Below are 14,058 nucleotides of genomic sequence, written 5' to 3'. Positions count from 1 at the left end.
AAAAGAAACAACTCAAATTTCATGAAATTAGTATCTGCAGGTCTTGTGATTCTTCAGATCACATTCACAGGTGTTTACAGAGATTGGCTAAGAAATTAAACAGGATGCAAAGTGAAAACACCGTTTTACTAAATGTCCTACAAGGAGTAAAATTGCCACTAGCCATGCAAAAGTGGCTCCCAAAACTGCCCTGCAGCAGTACAGACATACAATGTTTAAGTACAGCTTACCTAAAACTCTTATAGGGCGTGATTATTTCAAAAGATTGTTTCACAGTCCGGTCCACTTGCTTCACATTGGCCACATTCATTGGGATTATGGTAATACCAAATCCACCCTTAAAATCCTAGTTTGAAGAAAAATATTTTTAAAAAATGATAAAATAACCATATAAATGTCAAACGTACAATTACGTTCTTGAAAACCCAATACATCTTACTAAATGTGACTATATACATGTGAATGGAATTAAACAATTCATTAAAAAATGCACTGAATAGTTATTTTTAGGTAGTCACTTTCAATACATGATAACAAGGTCCCTTTAGTCAAGTACGTGTTTCTTTCACATGAAACACAAGTATGAGTAGAACATAGATGTTTGAGCTACACACACCTGGCTTTAGGACCACATGCCCAGCAGTTTTCTAGGTGGGGGAGCCAAAGACACTGTGAGGCTGCTATCATTACCATTTATGTAAAAAGAAGGGGAGGTCAGGCACAGAAAGATTATTCCATGGAAAGTGCAGTTGTCCGTGGTGGAAAGGGGCTGAAACCCAAGCCATCTCTTTGCTCTTCCTCTGTGCTACTGTATGTCACCTCTGTCCTGTCACATCGTTTCTCATTTACTCTCAAATGTACTTACACTGAGTGGCCAGATTATTCTGATCTCTGAACGCATAATAATCTGGACACTCAGTGTATATCCTATATAATAAAAGGCTAATATGCAAATTGTCCCCTCGACCAGGAGTTCTACAAGCAGCCAGGCCATCCAGCTGCCCATGTCCCCTCCTCCCCCAGCCATGCAGGAGTTCATGCACCAGGCCTCTAATATATGTATACAGAGTGGCCAGATTATTATGTGTTCAGAGATCATAATAATCTAGCCACTCAGGGTATTTTACAATTTTATCTAATTTCCAATATTTTATTACATTCCTCTTTTTTTCGGTCAGATTCTGAAGAAGCTCTTCCATTGCTATTTTGGTTTGAAAACTGCCTTTTGCTCAATATACCTACGGCCACTATGTTTGGTTTGTCTCACCAAGATTAGAAATTGCTCAAAATGGTACACAGTCTGCATTTTAAAAACTTGAAAGGTTGTAATATATTGTCTAGTCACAAGGGCTTGGGAATTTGATTTATCAAATGAATAAACTCAACACATTAAAAATATAATTAATCTATGTGAAGAGATGCAGAATGGCTGTGATTGGAATGCCTAAATTAAATGATGGCTGGGAAAAGAAGCCATAACAAAGGCAGACTGCAAAAAGCGCCGGCCCACTTCCAATAAGGGCACTTCCGGCAGAGGCTGGGAGAGTAACAATGTGTGGGCCTTCTTCCCTTTGTCTCTCCTGAGACACAGGTCAGAAGTAAAAGCACTGTTTTCCCATTTTGCTTGCAGGTGGGAAGGGCCATATCTCATAGCTCTAGTCAACAAAACAGAAATCATTCCTGGCTTGGGGCAGGAAGGTGGAAGGTAAAGCTTGCCTTTCCGTCTTCCTGAGAAATAACATCCGGACGCACAGAAGCCACTTTAGCCTGAGCCCGAGGACAGATTCCTGGACTCCGAGGAGTCAGAGTGAGTTAACAAACAGAAAGAACCCTGCTCCCTGGTGGCCTCCGCTCTCCACTGCCTACACCAAGAGATTTGTTAAAACAAATAAATCCCTGCAGCTGAGCTGTCCCTGCAGTTTGATACATTCCTGACATAAAATAAGTGAAATAAAATGACAGATCTTCCCCGCGCTTGCAAAGGTATCCAGAAGTTCCATCACAAATTGCAGAAAGTCTTCTTTTATATGTTTTTTTAAATTGGTCTTTATTGTTGAAAGTATTACAGATTTCCCCTTTTTTTCCCTAAGGACCCCCTATACCCTCCTCGTGACCCCTCCCGTGGCCTTCACCCCACTATTATCTGTCCATGGGTTATGGATAGATGCATATAAATTCTTTCGCTTATGTTTTTTAATTTAAAAGTTTTTAATTAGGATAAGAAAACAACTCATAAAATAAATTATCAATTAAAAAACTTTTTTTTTTTCTGATGAAGGAACAAATGGCTCCTTTTGCTAGGAGAAACAAGCTAAAAAATTGAGTTGATAATATAAAAGATGTAGAGATATGCCAAGTGTTGTAAAATAACTAGAAGAATGTGGTATACTTCTTTGTATAGTAAACCCACTGAACAAAAATCAGTGCTTAACATGACCTATATAAACAGAAGGGAATCAAACTTTTCCAACATGCTCCATAGCAGTGTTTCAGCATATGCTTTCAGTGTTATACTTACTAATTAAATTACAAGCAAACCCTCAATTATCATAGCATGGGACAGGCTGGATAATGCAACTGTTTGAGAAACCCCCCATGCATGGGATTGGAAACGCAGCTCTCTTTTAAAAATGAAATAAAGTAGGGGTAGTAAGAAGAGAAGATATTTTTCAAAAGGGTTTCTGATGCAGGGATAGTTCTAGAATAAAACTGCTAAACTGCATGTCCTCCCAACAGTTGTGAGTAATGAAGCATTTGACAAGAGCTGGCTATCAGATCGCTGCCGGTTGTGTTTTCTGAGGGGGGTCTGGCCTGCAGGCACCGTGGGTTTCTAAGGGCACAGTGCACACTCAGCCATAAGATCAGCAGAGGGGAAGACTTGACAACCTTTATGAAAACTGATGGGCCTCTTCAAGGCTCCAGCCTGGATAGATGTCCTTCCTCTCTACACGCAAGTCATGAGAGGTCTACTCACAACGCTGAAAGTTCTGTTACAAACAAAATACGTGAGGATCGGCAATGCTAAAATTACAACCCATTCATCAGCCACTTGCTACGGCCTCATGGTTTGGAGTAATTAGAGGACCCACTGAACTCGCCAGCACAAATGGGCTGTGAAATGTACCGCAGAGGAACAAGATAAATGTCAGTGCTCTCGAGAGCTATTAAATAAGAAACAACTGCGTTTCTTATTAAAAATATCTGTGGTGACATTAAGCCATCTTTTCAGACAGTATTTAGAACATATTTAGAATAGATCTCATTCCTTGATGCTCATCAAAGTTAACCGTGTAGATGTCTCACTCCCACCTGAGAGTCTGATTTCATGAGTCAGAAAGCAGAACCTAAGAATCTTCCTTTAAAAAACAAAGAAAATTCAAGATTGGTGTGGCCCATTGGTTGAGCGTTAACCAATGAACCAGGAGGTCACAGTTTGATTCCTGGTCAGGGCACATGCCTGGGTTGCAGGCTTGATTCCTAGTATGGGGCATGCAGGCAGCAGCCTGTCAATGATTCTCCTTCATCATTGACGTCTCTCTCTCTCTCCCTCTCCCTTCCTCTCTGAAATCAATTAAAAAATACATTTGAAAATAATAATTTTAAAAAGCAAAGCAAAACTTCAAGCCTGTGATTCTCACATGTCGCCAATACTGAGAAACACACAATTAGAGAGCAGAACCAGTGGTGGGAATCAAGACAGTGTGAGTCTGCAATATTTACATATCAGGATATAAACACTTATCTTTCTGTAAAGCCAAAAAGAGCACAAGATCAAATCATACAAAGATCATTTGAAATCATTAGGATAAATGGTAAAGAGAGGCTGGTCAAAACTCAGTGACACATTGGGCTTTATCAGGAACCCATTTGTCCTGGGTGCCAACCCCTATGCTAATACCTAGAGGCTTGAAAGCATCAGTCTTCCTTGAGCACATACAGAGTATTCCTTCATGGGCTTCTTAGCTATTTGTGTAGTGCTCTGAAGCTGACAGACAGCTGTGAACCCTCATTTGCTTTCTTGAAGAATTCTGTGAAGAAGGCAGAGCAGATACGCCTTTTTTAAAATGGGAAAATGTGTCCTGGCAAAACAGCATGTATGAAGTACTTAGCAAGTGCCCGAAAGTGTGCTAAGTTCTGGGTCAGCCCCAAAGCCCAAGACAGGATGCCCGCCTTGGAGAAGATTCGGTGTAAGGCAAGAATGAGGGAACTGCCATAAGGCCCTGGAAGAAAAGTGCAGAGATGCCTGTAGGGGAAGCACCGAATCCAGCCCAGAGAGGAACTGTGTGCATAGGAGGCTTTCCAGAGGCAGTGACACTTGACAGGACAAATGACAACACCCAGACCAGCTTGATACACAATATCTCTCTTGCTTCACGAAGTTCACTCATTTGTAAAATGGAGATAACAGTGGTAGCTATTGCATCACTGTGGGGAGCATTAAATTCATACCTTTAAAAATGCTCAGAAGAATAAACACCTGGTCCGCAGTAGGCGCTACACAGTTTCTGGTGTGAGCAAGTGTTATTTTCTACCTGCTTAAGTTTAAAGCCAATTGAAGATATTACCTGTTAAAAAGCTAATTACCAGAGAATAGGTGCATAAAAGTAACAAGCATATACATGTTTTTCAAATGTGATGGAATGTGCATGTTAGACGTTCAAGAAAATTTAAAATAAATTACCCACTAACTGCAATCTGATTGTTAGCACTATTCTCATTTTGAAAAATAGATACAAGTCAGGAACAAGCCAAATTTCCAATCCTTAAAATGCCATAAACTGGATTGAAAAACAAACACACATACACACACACACACAATTCAATAAAAATGAAATGCCTAGAATATTATTTTAGAAAACATAAAGCTAAACACAGAGTAACCGATACTTCACATTTAATTTGCTGTCAGAGAATGTGGAATCTCAGAAAGCACGAATCCCCCACCGGGACAGCTGTAGCAATGGCCGTGGTTGGCAGTGCAGGCCTGGATGTTTGCAAAAGTGGGAGTGACCAGGAGGCACTGGGGTCAGGCCTCGGGGGCAACCCTGGCTGAGCCGCTCACTTGCAGTATGACTAGCTGCTGGTGAGTCATTTAGGTTATCTAGACCTCAATGTTCTCATTTATGAAAATACAGCAATATCTGCCATATATGCATTTTTATAAAAATTGATGAATATAAAATTGAGGGTCTAATATATCCAGACAATCCTTGCATTTGAGGGTTCTAAAGCCAGAATTTGTCTTCAATAAAAAACATTTCCATTTTATTTAGAATGGCTGGAAGTAGCCACACCGATGACTCCATATTAAACATCCGCATTAGAATTAATGGTTAAGTATTTACCGAGATACTGGGTTATTTGTACAGATTTGAAACAACGAAACCTGGTTGAAACTACATAGTGAAGACTGCAAAATAAAAGTTTGATTCCTAAATTGAAAAAAAATAAAGAAGAGTTTATTAACCCCAAATATGCTGAAATCTCAAAGCCTATTTTGAGAAACACTGGATGCCAGGTCTCCATGCCAGGCATTTAAGAACGTAATGCTGAGACATTTGTTGAAAACAGATGTGGCATTGTGTGGCACTGGCACCAGGCTTCCTGGGAAACACCAGATGCACAGTTTGGCCAGATACAGAACCCAGAGAATCGGAGGCCACCACCTACTTCCTGCTGCTTCTTTCTGCACCACACAACCCATAGCCCTATGAGGTCTATTTAAATTCTATCAGAGTTTCAGGCCCACGCCAGATACCAGGGAACATTATGAGCCTCTTTTTATACTGATTTGAGAATGTTTAATCAAGTAAATTTATGTAGTTAAAACCTCAATGCCACAATTATCACTAAATGGATACGCAAACCCACCAAGCAAGACATCTGGCTGTTATCATCCCGCTAATATTAACATAATATTCAAAAATACTCATTAGAAAAAGATGGCAGATTGGCTTTCACAACAACATAACAAATGGAAACCAAAGCCCAATATCTTAATTTTGTCTTACATTCATGGGCAGGAATTCCATTCAACATCCATATTATTTCAAGATTAGTAAATTTTTAAAAACAATTATTTTTCCAGAATACAGAAAATCTATAGGCTTTGAACTAATACAAGAATAATTTAATCACATAAACAAAATTTCTATACAACCAATAACTGAATAATGAAAAGTACACAGTAGCTCAGAAAAGTAGTTGTAGAAAAGGAGGACTAATATTATATTTGAGGAGTATAAAGAAATTCTAAGCAAAGACAAAAATCCCAATAAATAAGTGAAGAAAATACAAAGACAATTCCGAGAGCATAATTTTAAAAGAAAAATATTTTAAAAGATAAACTCTCTCATCAAGAAAACAGCTGTAAATGGCCATCAATTCAACAAGTTCATTCCATGAAATGTTTGCTAACTACTGGCTACGTGCGTAAAACTCCAGAGGACATAGCCATGAATAAAGTAAATATTTATTCCATTAGTTGGGGAATATGAAAACAACACAACACTTTTAAGGTTAAAATGAAACTGATAGCTATTCACATGGCTAAGAGCATTTTAAATTAAATAATTCTTTAGGAAGAAATTTCTATTTAATTCAAGTTCTTGATTCAGTAGAAAGAACAGATCTAGAAAAAGTGAAAGAATTACTAAAAATATATTTGTAGGGATGCTTCACATGGAATCTTAGGGACACCTATTAGAAGTAGAGAAACAGCTTTAGAAAAAATTAGCAATAATCAACAAAATTAAGAGTAAATTTCCAGATATACACAGAGTTACATGAACATATGGAATCTAACAGTTTCAAATTGTTTTTCAAACACTTGCTTTTATGCTGACTTTGCAAATAGAGTTTTAATTTCTCCAATAAAGCATTCTCCTGTTAATAGAAGTCTAGGTGAAGAAAATAATAATAGGATTTTAAGCTGAAAAAATGAAAATTTATATAAAATTACTGACATTTTTAGCAACAGAAAAACAACAACAACACACACAAAACCCAGTAGCTATAGTTTAGAACCATATATAATTTATTAGCATCAGTTCTTCAGACTTAAAAAAAATATATTATTACCACTAACAATGATTCTGGCAACTTTTCAAAATGTTCAATCAAGAAAATTATATGCTTACAAATGCAACAATCACAAAAAGAGGTTTTGCAATCCCAAGTTAATGAATGATGAACCACTCAAAGTTCTGGAAGGTTGTTTTTACACATTTTCCAACTCCAGAAATATCTCCTTCACTTAATATGGATGCTTCTAGTTCTGCCAAAGAGAGCTTAGGAGCAGTGTTTTACTGGGTGTGGTCTTGAATCACCTGTCACTGACTTACCCAGGATACTTTCTACAAATACAGATTCTAACACACCATCTTCAGAAAACCTAAGTCAATGTGTCTAATGAGTTCAGATAGCTGAATTTTAATAATAATCTCTCTCTCTTCTTCACATGATTCCTTTAAATCTAAGGAGATTAGCTTAATTACCTGTGCCAGTTAACAGCAGATCAAGAATGAAAATCTCGAACTGGCACTGTGCAGTCCAGTCTTCTCTGTTCTATTGTAAATGCGCTCAAGCTTCTGTGATAATAGCCCTTCCACAGATGCTGCAAAGCCACCCTTCCACCTCTACCCTCTCCTTACTCTTTCTAGTCACCTCCAGAGTAACTTAGGAAGACTATGTACAAACAGAGAAAAGGAAAGTGAAAACTGTTCATGTTAGGGTGATGTAAGTCAATGTTTTTTTTTTGTTTGTTTTTTTTGGTTTTTTTTTTGTCCTAGTCAAACTATAAGATATGTGGGCAATAAATTCAGTCTTAAATTTTTTTAAGCTTTAAAAATAATTAAGCTTTGATACATGGAACTAAATGAGCGCCAGTAGAAATTAAGATACAGAGGTTCAAATCAAACAACCCTTACATTTTTCTGATGAGATTTTTCCATCATCTTTTTAAAAAATCACAAGATTACTTTGTGTAGTTTGTGTATAAAACTTTTAGAAGTTACACCAAACCATTCTATTATCTCTTAGTACTTTTCCTAAAACACTAGCTTAAAGCCCTGCCCATTCAGAAGCAAGACTCCTTATTCAGCATGTCACCCAAATTCTTCACACAATTTGCTAAAACCATGTGAGCAAACCATTGGGCAGCTTTCCTCTGGAGGAATGGCATGCCCTAAGACAGTGGTGGGTAAACTCATTAGTCAACAGAGCTGCAGTTTGCCAACCACTGCCCTAGAATGTAAAAATAAATACAACTGGAAGAGTATGTCATGGCTAACCACAGAGGACCATCCTTGATTCATCCAGCCAGTCTTTAGCCAACTAGTTCTTTAGACTAAGTCCCTTAAGAATTGGCTCCCTACAACATGATGAATCTGATATAATTTTTAAAAGAGCACACGTACAAACAATAACGACTTTGCAAGAATGTATGTCTATGTGTGTGTGTGTAATATACCCATATGCTAATGCATTAAAAAGGACTTGAAATATGCATCCATCAAAAATAGGTTTATTGTCCTGCTGTGTAGCTCAGTTGGTTGAGAATTGCCCCAGGCACCAAGAAGTCATCAGGTTGTGGGCTATGAAGGAGGCAGCCAATCAATGTTTCTCTCTCATTGATGTTTCTATCTCTCTCTCCCTCTCCTTTCATCTCTCTATAAAATCAATTAAAAAAAACATACATTTAAAAAAAAAAAAAAGAGGTTTATTTCTCAAAAGATGAGGAGGGTTCCAGTATTAATGCTTTAATTTTAAGGAGAATATACTCACTATTTATGTACACAGAAGTGTTCTAATTCTCAGACTTCATTAGATGCCCATTTCTGCACCTCCCTGTAACTCCTACGCAAGCCTGACAGAGCCCTGTGCTCACCATCTCTCATGGACACTGCTCTTCTCTGGCTTTTCCTCCCGTCAGCGCATCATTTTTCCAGCGCCTGGCATGGTATAATGCTTATTGAGTGCACACTGTGAACCTTCCAGGCAACTAAATTATTCAAGGAAAAAATCTCCGTCTGTTTCTAAAAGGTCACAGGCCACAAATTTTCTTTTCAACACACAGTTTAAAAAGATAGTTTGCTATAGCGGCTAAGAAGCTAGACTTAGAGTTACAAAGTTCTGGTTTTAAATTAAACTCTGCCTAATGAACTGAAATCCTCAGCAAGTTGCTTAATCCTCATTTTCCTCAGCTATACAACATGAATAAGAATATCTTCCTCCCATATTTGTGGGTAAGATTAAAGGGAATGTTTATAAATTAATTAGCACAGTAGTTGGTACTCAACAAATGGTAGTCATTATTATCCTTTTTTATACTCAAATACTAATGTTAAAACAAAAATTTCAGATATTTCTCACTAATCAGAAGATATTAGTAAACCTTAAAAGCATTATAGAGAATAACAAACTCAGACATTCTAACGAATGTAAGCAATTAAACTAATAATTTGAAGCCCATCAGGTTTATGCAACTAAAGATAAATACCTCAATTATTTTGTGGAACTCATTTAACAAAGAAACTTCCATACTGATATATGCAAGTTATGCATTTTTAAACACCATCCCAATAAGAAAAGTTTTAATCATCTTACTTCACAATCGGAAAATGTTCATATTGAGTTCATACACATTATTAAGCTGCACATCACTATTCTTGAGAAACAGGCTAACTATCCAAGTTATTAATATGCCAACAGTGTTCAATCGATGCTGTCCACAGTTAATTGGCTAAGAAATCTCATCCCAGAAAATGTAATGAGTAAGTTCCCACTGAAGTTCCAGAGGATGCCTTGGATAAAGATCTAGGGTTAATGTTTTTTTTAAAACTATTTGTTTTGAGATTATTTCACTATTTTTGATATGAAAATAGTCAGCATTCATAGTTCACAATATCATAACCCATTATACTATATCATACAATGAATTCATTTTAGTTCATCTATCCAAAACACACAGTTTAATTCCACAAATCATTACTAAGTATTTAATATATTCTAAGCTAAAAGATTAGATAAGAATTAATTCCCAAAAAGGGATAAGGAATGTTCTTATACATATTAAAAACAAGATATGTTGGAGTAAGGGAGGTCTACAGAATCAAATGAAGTTAATGAAATTTATTAAACTTTATTTTAACATCAGTCGCTCCTAACATTGAAACTTTCTATTGAGTCTTTCCATATTAACCAAATTCAATAACAAGTTAAGCCTATTTTATTTACATATATGTGATATGTGTTTTTATGTGCATATGTATGAATGCATGTATATCAATCACTTGTTTCTAGTAAATTAGTTCCTCTGCTAGCAACTTATCCGCTCAAAACAAAAGCCAAAATGCTGTAAACTCAAGAAAATACATGCTTTTCTCTATAATTTTGTCACAAAAACAAAAGAAACACAAGAGGTGCCTATTTCATCAACAGCTGTAATGTGTAATTTGTTCTTCATTACTTTCTCATGTAGTTTTATGATGTTACTTCCACTAAGGAATACTTTGTAAACATTATTTTCAATGATTCTATTCCTCAGTCCCTTAGAAAGGTGATGTCTACTCTCAACTCTAATATAGATGACATTTTTTGCTGCTGAAGGAACTGAGAAAATTCAGCAAAACAACTTTGTTATATTTAGTCGAATACTCAAGGCATAGGCAGGACTGTAAGTAAAAACACTAATAAGCCCAACAGAGCACAGCAGCTAATGTAAGCAGGGACTGCAATTTGCAATTGCCGCAAAACAGCTCACCTGTTCGTTTTTGCAGAGCCACACGCTGCTTCCGCTTAACACAGTAAAAACTTTGGCTTTATAACCTCTCAATTCAAGATATCCGCACTTCTCAGGTGCAGCAGCTGCTTGAGACTGCGAGGAGGGGGACTGCGATTTCAGTGCATTTAGGAGTATGCCGACCCAGTCATTTCTCTCCTCTGAAAATAAAGAGGGGAACAAAATACATGTATTCATACTTACATACATTATACACACATAGGAACAGGGACCAGGAACCTACTCTCCTCTCTACAAACAGATAATGCAAAGATTCTTTCCCACCAGTACACTGTGCATGCTGCTGCAGGCAGGGCCAATACTCAATTCTGTAAGGAAAAGCAAATAACACACACTACTCAGTTGTCCTGTATTCCAGTGACACTGGCTCCGCCTTGGAGCTTATCAGAAATGCACACTCTCAGACCCGCTCCCAGACATGATGAATAAGAATCTTCCTTTCAGCCGGGACCGTTTTGGCTCAATGGATAGAGCGTCGGCTTGGGGACTGAAGGGTCCCGGGTTCGATTCCAGTCAAGGGCATGTACCTTGGTTACGGGCATATCCCTGGTAGGGGGTGTGCAGAGGCAGCTGATCGATGACTCTCTCTCATCGATGTTTCTAACTCTCTATCTCTCTCCCTTCCTCTCTGTACAAAATCAATAAAATGTATTAAAAAAAAAAAAAAAGAATCTTCCTTTCAGGTTGGCCGGCATGGCTCAGTGATGGAGCACTGACCTATGAATAAGGAAGTCATGGTTCAATTCCCAGTCAGGGCACATGCCCAGGTTGCAGGCTCAATCCCCAGTGTGGGAGCAGGCAGGAGGCAACTGATCAATGATTCTCTCTCACCAATGATGTTTCTATCTCTCTCCCTCTCCCTTCCTCTCTGAAATCAATAAAAATATATTTATTTAAAAACAAAAAAAAACAAAAAAACGAATCTTCCTTTTAACAAGGTCCCCATTTGACCTATATCCATGTTCATGTTTCAGAAGCACTGTTTTAGATTATTTGTGAGATTGATTTTTTTCTCCTTTTAATAGAAGAAAGTAATAATGTGACCAAAGAATTGACATACTATCTGGGCAATGAAGTTACTCAAATGCCCAGAAAATCATTACTTTCTGTCACTGAGAATATATAATTGTAAAGGGTATGTTGCCTGATATTCACTCACCCATTCCATTCTCACATTTGGCAAATTGAAATTTGGGTTTCTCACTTTTTTCCACAAAAGCTAAGTGGCCTTCCTCTATGTGTAACACACTGTTACAGGAACAAGAATTTGATCTACTCCCCAAAGAGCAACCAAAGCTATAAGGCAAGTTAGATATAAACACATAATGAAACACAAATCTACATATATAAAAGGCTAATATGCAAAGTGTCCCCTCAGGAGTTCTACTGGGAGTTCGATCACTCACTATGACATGTACTGACCACCAGGGGGGCGGCAAAGTACAAAGGAAGGCCCCTGCTGGCAGCCTGAAGGCTCCAATGGGCCCTGACTGCCAGCTGGCGCAGGAATTTCATGTACCAGGTCTCTAGTACCATAAATATTAATCAAATAGTATCAAATAATAAATGCCAATTTAATGAAGGTAAGTGATTTGCTGAAGATCACACAGCAAGTTAGTGTTCAAAGTAAGAGAATCAAATGTTTTCACTGTCAGACAATTGTTGCTGGCACTATGAAAAGAAGGAAGTTTATGGTAGGTCTTGAGAACAAGGAGCAATTGAAAAGACAAAACAGGTTTAGGATAGGAGAGAGAAGAGCAGAATATTATAACTTTAAGCAGAGGAAAACACAAGAAAAAAAGCAAAACAAATCAACATGTACTCAAGGACCAACTTATAGATGAACATATTCATAATTTTTAAACACACAAGGAAATAATGGGGAAAAGTGCTATAGATTCTCTCCAGAATCTGTGCAAGAAATTTTATCTTTATTACAGAGGCAAAGGAAATTCAAGATTCTTAACAAGGAAAGGGCATGATTAAGATGATGATAGGTAGACCAAAGGAAGCTTGGAGATTCAGGAATAAGACAAGAGAGACTTAAAAGTACAATGAAACTGGAAACAAAATAACTTATAAAGAGCTAAGACATTAAAAGTAGTAAAAAGTAGCTGAGGCTTTGAATATATTTGACAGGTGTTCACAAAAATTAGGTTACTCAGAATAACAGGTGCCTAGGTGTCATGAATTGAAAATTCCATTTTATTAACAGACTTCCTCAGGTTCTCAGTGTCCATGAGCTTCTAGGAAGACTGAGAGCAACATGCAAATGAATGCAATTTATACCAGAGCAGACAGACCCAGGTATGTAGATAAGTGTTTAATATAAAAGAAGAAGAAATGGACAAACCTTGAATTACAACTGTATCTATGAGACTGGAAAATTGGTTGGGGGGGGGGGGGGAAAGGAGAGTGAGAGATGGATATCAAGGCAAAACAGAATTCCAGGTAGAAAAAACTTTGAAGGATGAAGATACTCTTAACCAAAGCATGGGAAATTGAGCAATGTCTTAGAGACTTCTAGGTAAGGTTTTGCCAGAATAACTCCATTATAAATTGAGTTATTACATAGTTTCCATATTAGACTTGCTGACATTAAAATATGAGTTATTTCATAATAGAACCCTTAATTCTAATTATCTTTGTATTTGCTCACCCTGAAAACTACTAAAAACAGTTATTTCATAATATGTCTTAATTTTAAAATTATCTTCCTTCTTGCCTGTCTTCAAGTCGACTAAAAACAGTTAGTTGTGTCTTTAATGGCCAAGACCAAAATATTTGTTAAACTCTCATTCAACAATGTGTATGGCATGGGTTCCATAATCCCCAGGTAACAGAGCTTGTTCCTATATATCAGGACAAAATATTTACTGAATTCCCCCAGCATCATTATAAACTAAAAGACGTGAGACCTTCCAGTAACAAGGTCAATGTCAATAGGCAGTGGCTATTCTACATTTTGCATCCACATAAACAGATCCGGATTGTATAATAATAATTTATTATATTTTCAGTTATGACAACAGACCTTCCATTTAACTTGGTTATTACTCATGATCATTAGTTTCAACACAAATGACATCCCTGCTAAGTAAACAGTAGGTAAGTTTTGGCTGTGTTCATCCACCTAAGTCACTGAGTTTGAAATGCTGGTTATAATTTTACGTTGCGGACTCTGGATTACCATGAGCATAGGTCTCAGTGTCTGGAAATAATTTGAAACAGGCAATTGCACCTGTTGGACTTAAGCA

At 37.3% G+C, this 14,058-nt stretch overlaps 1 protein-coding gene across 7 annotated transcripts in view; it reads right to left on the bottom strand.

Annotated features, from left to right (window-relative positions):
• ARAP2 (ArfGAP with RhoGAP domain, ankyrin repeat and PH domain 2) overlaps positions 1-14,058 on the bottom strand; it is a 157,501-nt gene that overhangs the window by 84,853 nt on the left and 58,590 nt on the right. For all 7 annotated transcript variants that reach the window (XM_084900314.1, XM_084900310.1, XM_084900315.1 and 4 more), the window contains 2 exons: positions 10,763-10,941; positions 231-346 (listed from right to left, as the gene is read on the bottom strand). In XM_084900314.1, coding sequence (XP_084756440.1) covers positions 231-346; positions 10,763-10,941 — 295 coding nt within the window. The remainder of the gene's footprint in view (positions 1-230; positions 347-10,762; positions 10,942-14,058) is intronic.

This window comes from Pipistrellus hanaki (assembly GCF_964339955.1).
Source record: "Pipistrellus hanaki genome assembly, chromosome: 1".
Taxonomy (NCBI): domain Eukaryota; kingdom Metazoa; phylum Chordata; class Mammalia; order Chiroptera; family Vespertilionidae; genus Pipistrellus; species Pipistrellus hanaki.
This window is presented reverse-complemented; position numbering and strand designations above follow the sequence as displayed.